Here is a 9064-nt window from a genome sequence, read left to right on the forward strand (position 1 = left end):
CGCTGATGCAGCCTCCAGGGAGCGGCGGGGGACGTCGCGCCCCTCACCCAGTGGAGGCCACTCACGCACTTGTGGACTCCTGCCTGAGGACCGGGAGGTGGGCAGGGGAAGCCGCAGTGGAGGACCAGGGCCTGGTCAAGGGGAGAAGCAAAACAGGCGTTGTCGTCAGGAGACGAGGCAGGTGAAGCGCTGAGGCGCTGGGGCTGGGACCCAGGGTGGGTTCTTCGGGGGGCTGTGATGAGCTGCAAGTGGAAGGCCAGGGAGGCCTGGGAACAGGGCGAAGAAAGACTGGGAGGCTGGGCCTGGGTTCGGGGACTGTCTACACAGACTTCTGTGCTGTGGGAGTGCTAGGATGATGTGGCTGGACCCAGGGAGTCAGGGCAGGCGTGGTGGAGTGTGAGACGGGGTGCAACGATGAGGCGTGTTACAGCTCGTGGCCCCTGATGGCAGAGCCCCCCGCCCCAGCCTGGCCCCTCATGCCCAGGCTACAGCCAGCCCCGCTCTAGAAGCCAGGCTGCCAGGCTCCCTGTGTGGGAGGATCTCCGTGCAGGAGGGTCCCAATGAGCACGACCCTTTCCCACCCCAGGGACTGTCACCCTGAGCTGTGACTCAGGGCCTCCCCCGCGCAGGTGACACGCCTGCGACCGCCAAAGCTGCTGCCTGGAGCCAGCGCCCTGCTCCCTGATCACCCCGCCGCTGGCACCCGCTGTCCATCCCCCGAGCCCCGGCCGGCCGGACCCTCACTCCCCTTGCGGAGGCATCTTCACATCCGGGGCGCCGGTGGGAGGGAGCCTGGAAGCCTCTTGGGAACAGTCCCCTCCCTCCTGACAGCTGTCGCAGGTCGCAGGTCGCAGGTTTGACACCCGCTTGATGCCTCAGGGTGGTTCTGAGTGACTGGCAGGTACTCATTTAGCCTGCCATTGCGTCAGGATGTGGCTGGGTCCCCTCCCTTCCCATCAGCCCTCTGCGCCAGCCCGGCTTCGGGAGCAACTGTAGCAGTGATGTCCCGGGGGCATCACGGTCCACCCTCCCACGTGACCTGTGGCTGGAGGGGCGCTGGACCTCCCAGCACCGAGGGCCCCGGTGTGCACTCAGGAAGCCTGGGAGCGGTCACTGCGAGTAGGGGCCAGGTGGCAGGAGGGTGGTCTCAGTGCCAGGCAGGCAGGGCAACAGGGGCTCTCACCTGCTAGAGGAGGGTGGAGGGGGCGGCAGGCTAGTGCCGTCATCCCAACCGCTGGTTCAGCCACACAGGCCTGGCTGCCTGGGTTTAGGTGGGTGGGGAGGCTGGTTCCAGCCCCCCACTCGCTACGCCACATCATCGCTTCACGAAAGGCACCAGGCCGCCCCCCCGTGGAACCAGCCAGTGGCTGAGCCTGGACTTGAGCCTGGACGTCAGCCAATGTCCCATCACTGCTGCTTGGGTTTCCAGGCCCTGTATCCAGGCCCCGTATCCCAGAGGTTCCTCTAGCAGCAAGGGCACATCCACAGACCTCTGAGCAGCCTCCAGCCTGACCCTGGGGGTGGGTGGAGAAGGGGGACCAGGGACCCCCGCTGTGCTCTTGCCTTGGGCCCCATCCCACCCATACTTGGGGCCCTGCTGGCAGCTCTGATGCTGGGAGGGCGGGACCCAGGAAGATGGCTGTGGGGAAGGGGGTGATTTACTCAGCTTGAATGGAAGCCTGGCTCTCAGTGGAAAGTTATTCCTCTGTGCCAGCTGCCCCAGGGGCTGGGAGGTGGTCAAGCTAGCCCTGCAGCCCCGTGGACCAGCATCACCCCAGAACTTGCCCCACGCAGGCCAGGCCCTGCGTGGTCTCCTTCCCACTTGTACCCCTTCCTGTCCTCCTCCCGTCCCCTGCCTGATGAATGCTGGTTCCCACATTCACCCCCAGGCTGAGCCTTCCCTGGAGTCCAGTGACCCAGTGGTAGGTGGGTAGGCAGTTCCCCCTGGAGAAGGAGGCAGCACTAGTTAGGGCTGGGGGAGGGGCCCCTTCCTGCCCATCCTCCCTCAGCCCCCCTCCCTGTCCCTCCCGGCCACATGCCTCCGGGCAGGCAATCCCGACCCCCTGACTCCTGCAAGAACACTGCAGGACAGGCAGTGACACCAGGCGGGTGTGGGAGAGGGGTGCAGACCTGTCATCCCGCAGTCACTGCGAGTGCACAGCCTGGAACCCAGCTGGCAGGGCTGTGACGTGCAGAGTGGTGCTGAGAGGGGTTTAGAGCCCTGGCAGGGCCCTGCAGAGCTGGAAAAAGACAAGGCAGCACCTTTCTCAGGATCTCCACTTTGCTGTTTCCCAGCCTCAGCTGTTGCTGCCCAGCCGGCCTCTATATACTCAGCCTTGCCTCTCTCTCCACTCCCTGAACTCCAGCCCCACCTCCCCCGAGCGCTGTACACCCTCCAGGCTTCCCCATGTTCTCCCCTCCACCTAGAACGTGCATCCCTTCTCCTTCACCTGGCATCTCATTCTCAGAGATACTACTCAGGTGTCACCTCCTCCAGGAAGCCCACTCTGACTGCTCCCTGCAACCTGGGCCTTCCATAGTTTCTAGAGCTTGCCCCATAGTAGCATTTATAACACAACTTTGTGATCACATACTTATCTGTCCCCTCCACCAATAATTGAGGGCAATAATTGCCTTACTCTACCATACCTGGCACATGGTAGGTATTTAACCAACACTGGTAGCAGATCAGTGCATGAAGGGTTGAGAGGGGAACTCCAGGCTGGCAGCCAAGAGAGGTGGGTGTGTCCAGAAGATGCTGTGAGGGACGGGGGTCCCCATTGTTCTGGAGAAGTGTTTGTCAGGGGTCCTGAGGGGCCAGCTGGCCGCCCAGGCCTGACCCTCCCCCGGCGACTGCCTTCTCTCCTTGCTTCTAGTATTTCTGCCTGTTGCTGGCGATCTTCCTCGTTGAGCTGGTGGCGGGGGTCCTGGCCCACGTGTACTACCAGAGGGTGAGTGGAACGCTCTCCTTGTCTTTACTTTACCCATCAGCACCCCCGGGAGGGACCATAGTGAGAGGGGCGCACAGGGGCAGGGAGGCAGTGACACACGGGTGATCCCAGGCCTCCCCTGCCTGCTCTGGACAAGGAAGAGGTAGTCAGAGCCCTCCCACTGGGCGCTCTGTGACTCAGGGGTGATACTCAGCTCATACAGACAGATGACCACATTGTCCTTTCATACCAGCGCCCATGTGACTGACAGATATCCTCAGATAACTATGTAAATATTTTGAATGCACACGTGCATGCTCAGTCGTGTCTGACTCTTTGCAACCGCATGGACTGTGGCCTGCCAGGCTCCTCTGTCCATGAAATTTTTCAGGCGAGAATACTGGAATGGGTTGCCATTCTCCAGGGAATCTTCCCAACCTGGGGATTGAACCTGAGTCTCTTGCATTGCAGGCAGATTCTTTGCCACTGAGCCACCAGGAAAGCCCTATTTTGAATATCACCTTGTAATCAAAATGATCATGGGTTCCAGATTCACAGATCCAACCAAGCTTGGATCAAAACTATTCAGAAAAAAACTTCAGAAAGCTCCCTAAAGCAGAACTTGAATTTGCTATGCACAAGTGTTTATGTAGCATTACATTGAATTTACAGCTGTTTCTACAGTGTTTACATGGCATTAGGTATTGTCAGTAATCTAGAGATGACTCAAGTGTACAGGAGGGTGCGCATAAGTGATATGCAAACACTGCACCATCTTATATAAGGGACTTGAGCATCCATGGAAGACCCATGCTGGCCCCGGAACCAATCCCTGGGTACCAAAGGATTATCTAAAGTCACCTAGTGCCCGGCCTCCCCTTTGCCATCCCACCAGCCTGGAACTGTGGTCCCCCACCTGTCTCCCATTTCCATCCATCACACTCCGCCCTGACACAGGGTAACAGCCTTTGCAACACCATCTTCACAGATCCTGCCTTCTGTGCAGCCTCCTTCCCATGGTCCCCTGGTCCTGGGCAGTCAGAGAGGGCTTCCTGGAGAAGGTGACACCTGAGTGGCATCTCTAAGGATGCGATGCCAGATGAAGGAGGCATGGCCTTAGAGGGGCCTGGGGGCAGTCGGTGGGTGGTTCTGCTGATGCACCGTCTCTCTCCATGCTCCTCAGCTGAGCGACGAGCTGAAGCAGCACTTGACTCGGACCCTGGCCGAGAACTACAGGCAGCCGGGTGCCGCAGAAATCACAGCGTCTGTGGACCGTCTACAGCAGGATGTAAGCGTCGCCCTGGGGCCTGAAGGCCACGCAGACACAGTTCCCAACCTGTCTCTGTCCCTGCCCATCTGTGTGGCCCTGGGCAGGTTACTCGCCTTCTCTGAGCCTAACTTGCCACGTCTCTGAAATGAAGCGTCACAGGGTATGGAAGCGTTAACCGCAGCCCCCTAGAAGGCCCTCCTACATGAGAGTGCTTCCTGGGTCCTGGTTCGTCCGTTCCTCCCTTTCCTCTGCATTCCCCTCTGGGTACCTGGTGGGCAGCAAGCTGGCCGTGCCAGGATCCAGGCTCTTCCCATCAGCGGGCCTCCTCCTTCCTCCCTGGGGAACTGATGGCTGTGGCTCCGGGAGAGTGAACTGCAACAGGCAGAGTGTTTCAGAAAAGCAGCTGTAACAATTTCCCAGTTATCATCAGGCAGAACTCGGGGGATGGGGGGGGTCTCTCCTTGCAAAGAAGGGACGCGCAATCCCCCAGTGAGGCCCGCAGTCCTGCAGAGGTAGGGGAGGGGCACGTGGACCTCAGGCCAACATGGTCGCCAGTGGCCACACATGGCTCTTCACATCCAAATGTAAGACCTCGGCTTTATGCAGCACGCACACCAGCCTTTCCAGCACTGACCTGCCCATCCAGTGGCCTCTGGGACATCTCTGTGTCTTGCAGGTCTGGGGGCGCTGAAGCTTCGAGGTCTGGATCGGGGACACCTGAGCCTCTGGCAAGGCTTGGGTCCCTGTCCTGGGGGTCCTGTCTCCCTGGATGACCAGGAGCCCACGCCCTGGTGGTTTGGTGCTGCCCTGGGCCTGCCACACAGGGATACACAGCCCTCCTCCCTCGAGGACCTGCCAGCACCCACCCCCCACCCATCTTTTCCCAGATCCTCCCTGCCCCCAGGACACCCAGCACAATCTCCTTAAAGGACAAGGGTGCCCCGAAGAGGTGGCCATCAGGTTCCTGCAGCCAGCTCCCCACTTGCCTAGAGAGAAGGTCCCCCCAGAGCCAGGTCCCTGCTCAAAACAGGGGAAGCGAAAAGTCTCCAGCAAATAGGGATGAGATTAGGATCTGAACACTGTCCTGCGGCCCCGTAACTGAAGGGCTGGGGTGGGGCCCAGGCTCCCTCCTCACCTGCAGCCTCTGCCTCTCCCCCTCAGTTCAAATGCTGCGGGAGCAACAGCTCAGCCGACTGGCTGCAGAGCAGCTATATCCTGTCTCCAGAGGCTGAGGGCCGCCGGGTGCCGGACAGCTGCTGCAAGACGGTGGTGGCACGCTGTGGCCAGCGGGCACACCCCTCCAACATCTACAAGGTGGAGGTGAGTGCCCCGTCCTGTGGGGCCCAGAAAGGCTGGGCAGGTGGGCGGAGTGGTGGAGATCACACTTACTCTCTGACCACAAGATGGCCATGGGCCTTCAAAGGTCCCCACAAAGTCTGGGGGCCGCAGCTGCTCCAGGGAGATCTGGGGACTTCATAGCGTGCCCCTGGGTCACTAAGAAGCCCATGGGTACTTGAGAGGCTAGACTTGGCCCTTTAAGTGTCTGGCCTCCCTCAGCGGGGAGCAGCCCCCACCAGCGTTTCCTCCCTGTCCTCACCTACTTCCGGGCCAACGTGTGTGTGTGTGTGTGTGTGTGTGTGAGTGTGTGTGTGTGAGAGTGTGTGTGTGTGTATGTGTGTGTGTGTGTGTGTGTGTGACCTGCCTACCTGCCTTCCAGGGAGGCTGCATCAGCAAGCTGGAGCAGTTCCTGGCTGATCACCTGCTGCTCATGGGGGCCGTGGGGATCGGGGTGGCCTGCCTGCAGGTGAGTTGGAGTGAGGATTCTAGGGGGGGTGGTGTCTGGAGCCCCGAACCCCTCTCTCACTGGCTGAGATCTCAGCTCTTGGCCTTCTGCCCGCCCCTGCCTAGCCTGCCCTCTCCTCTCCCATCTATCCCCTCTGCAGCCAAGGTCACTCTCTTCCCCCAGAAAACATGAAGGAAAAGGCCCTGGGAACTTGTCAGGAACAAAGACCTGGGAGGAGCGGGAGTGTGGGTGCAGGTATGTGCATGCACTCCGTGTGTGCACGCTGGCCTGCTGTGGTGTGCGTGGGGTCCGTGGGTGTGTCTGCATGTACCCGGGTGTACGTGGTCGGGGCTGGATGCACGTATGTGTTCAGGTGTGCTGTGCATGTGTGTATACGTTCGTGCATGGACGCGCACTCGTTCCTCTGTGTGTGATGTGTGTGTGTGTACCCCTGGGGGGGGGGTGTGCACCCCTGTGTACACCCAGCTCCATGCTCCAAGGATGACTGATGCTTTTGCTCCATTTCATCACTCACACCCCTCTCCCAGCCACCACCCAGGGGTCCTGTCGAAGGTGGAGGGAGTGGACTCACCAGGGGCAGATGCAGTGAGTAAGGATTCTGCAGGCCCACCTTGCCCGGCAGAGGTAGAGGAGCTGATTCACCCCAAAGTGTCACCCCCGAATCCCCATCCTGGGAGGTCAGAGCAGAGGCCGGCATCACAGGACCCGTCCCGTCCAGCCCCTGCTCCTGTGCGACTTGAGAGGTCACTTCCCCACCCCTCAGGGCCTTCATCCACAGCAAGAAGCTCATTCCCAGCCACGAGAGGTGTCGGTGGGAAAGGAGATACCTGGCTCACGTAAGGCCTCCCTGAGTGCTCTCCTCCAATCCTGCCATGGCCAGGGCTTATCCAGGCCAGCAGATCAGAGAGCCGATGGCCCGAGGGTCTCACTCCCTGAGCTGGCACCAGGCCCCTGGCTCCTGATCCTTTGTTCTCCCAGGCTCTGTCCCTGATGCAGGGTCCATGGAAAGAGTTGGGGTGGTGGCAGTCGTTAGCTTGGGAGCCTCCCCGGGTAGGGTTCCTTCTGATCACCATCTCCATCTGTGCACCCAGGGGACCTGGCTGCAACCCCGGGTGGGTGGGAGATGGCCCACCCTCTGGAGGGGACCAGCCGTTCCATCTCTGAGCCTCAGGTCCTCATTTGTAAACGGGGCTGGTCATATCAGATCAGTGACCAGTGTGCACATCAATCACTCAGCTCATCGCAAACGGACAGCAGCTGCTCGGGAAATGGTACCCACCACGTTATCGTTTCCATGTGGGCATGGCATCTCTCAAGAGAGCTGGTGGTTTCCTGGCCAGACCAGCCCGTCCCCTTCACCCCCGACTCAAGTGCAGGCGCAGCGGGTCTGGGGGGCACTCACACGGCCCCTTCATACCTACCCAGGCAGGTCTCCTGCCCAATGCACTGACGCCTGGGAGTGCCAGCCTGACTGGGGAGGGGGTGCTCCGCTGCTGTGCCTCCCTCACCCCAGCTTTCCAGACACCTCCTGCCCACTTCAGGTGTTGGGGGCCTGCTCTGCAGACACTGACTGGATCTGGGCTTCACTCTCCATCTGTTTCCTCCTGACCTCTGCCCTCAAAGCCTGAAGCTGAAGACAAGGGCAGTGAGGCCAAGGGCATGGAATGGGATGACCACCGAGTCTGAGGTCAGGCAAGTCCAGCCGTAGGAGTAATTCCAAGGAGGTCGGGTCACCAGGCAGTGCCCACAGCCCCTCAATGACTCCATCATGGGCAACTCATCCTTCACAGTGCCCTGCAGAAATGTGCTCCTGTCCCCGAGAGAGCGTCGCTGGGCCACCACCAGGGACCCATCCCTGGCCCATTTTCTCTGTCCATTCCATCCATTCTGCTACAGCAACCAAGCCTCAGGCTCCATCGCCCCCTGCCGTCCAGTGCTGGAACTACCACCCGACCTTGAGGAGGGGCTCGGGCCAGCTGGGCCCCCAGGCTGTCATTCTCCACCCAGCACCCAGAAACCTTCCCCACTCACACTGACCTGGCACCTTGGAAATCCCCAGGCCCAGGAGATACAAGGCCAAGATGTCCTGTCCCCCTGCCTCCAGGAACGGGGTGGGAGGGTGATGCCTGAGAGTCGGAGGCCCCCGTTGTAGACAAAGCTTCCTCTTCCATGTGATCTGAGGGGGCCACCCTCCCTCCAGAGCCTCAGTTCCCTTACTTGTAACATGGAGGAGTGGGAGGTCTGCAAACCTTTTTAAGCAGCAGTGTTCTCTCATCGTGGCTTCCCCAGTGGCACCTAGTGGTAAAGAACCTGCCTGCCAATGCAGGAGATATAAGAGAGGTGAGTTCGATCCCTGGATTGGGAAAATCCCCCGGAGGAGGAAATGACAATCCACTCCAGTATCCTTGTCTGGAGAATCCCCACAGACAGAGGAGCCTGGCGAGCTACAGTGCATAGGGTTGCAAGGACATGACTGAAGCGACTTAGCACACAGCAAGCACGTTCTCTCATCGGTGGGAATCTCACCCAGGAGCCCAGTTTATTCAACATGAGCCCAGAGCTGACCTGATGGAAGGAAGCAGGAGTCAGGAGACTGTTGTGACAGCGGTCCAGAATAGCCTCCCGTGGTTTTCCAGGAAAGAGCACACCTCAGTGAGACGGAGGTGCTGCGGTTCCTGGGTGTCTCATGAATTCTCTGAAGACCAAGCAGGAAACGACGATGAACGGAGCAAACCTGCTTTCAGCCAGACACCATGTGCTGCCTCCCAGACTCGCAGACCAGGCACTGGTCTGCCTGCGGAGATGCTGGCAGGCTAAATGGCCAGGACGCAAGAAGGGACAGGCCTCCCGGAGCCTCCAGGCTCTGATCCTCAGCCAGGGCTGCACGTTGGGGTCACCTGGTGAGCTTTGAAAGGTCTAAGGCCAGGCTGAACTCCAGCACAACGAGAACTCCATCTGCAGCCGGCACCCTGGCCACAGTGCCAAGGTCAGGCGCCTGGGCCTCACAAAGGCGGGGCCCAGCAGCCCGCCCTGCCCCGCCCCCCGCCTGCTCCTGCTCCC

General features: G+C 60.2%; 1 protein-coding gene across 4 annotated transcripts in view; it reads left to right on the plus strand.

The window, feature by feature from the left end:
• Nucleotides 1-9064, plus strand: part of TSPAN11 (tetraspanin 11) — a 62761-nt gene that overhangs the window by 48454 nt on the left and 5243 nt on the right. For 3 of the 4 annotated variants that reach the window (XM_010844998.1, XM_010845001.1, XM_010845000.1), the window contains exons 4-7: nucleotides 2877-2951; nucleotides 4114-4218; nucleotides 5362-5520; nucleotides 5918-6004. In XM_010844998.1, coding sequence (XP_010843300.1) covers nucleotides 2877-2951; nucleotides 4114-4218; nucleotides 5362-5520; nucleotides 5918-6004 — 426 coding nt within the window. The remainder of the gene's footprint in view (nucleotides 1-2876; nucleotides 2952-4113; nucleotides 4219-5361; nucleotides 5521-5917; nucleotides 6005-9064) is intronic. The other variant, XM_010845002.1, reaches the window with a different exon arrangement.

This window comes from Bison bison, unplaced genomic scaffold (assembly GCF_000754665.1).
Source record: "Bison bison bison isolate TAMUID 2011002044 unplaced genomic scaffold, Bison_UMD1.0 scf7180017864213, whole genome shotgun sequence".
NCBI lineage: Eukaryota > Metazoa > Chordata > Mammalia > Artiodactyla > Bovidae > Bison > Bison bison.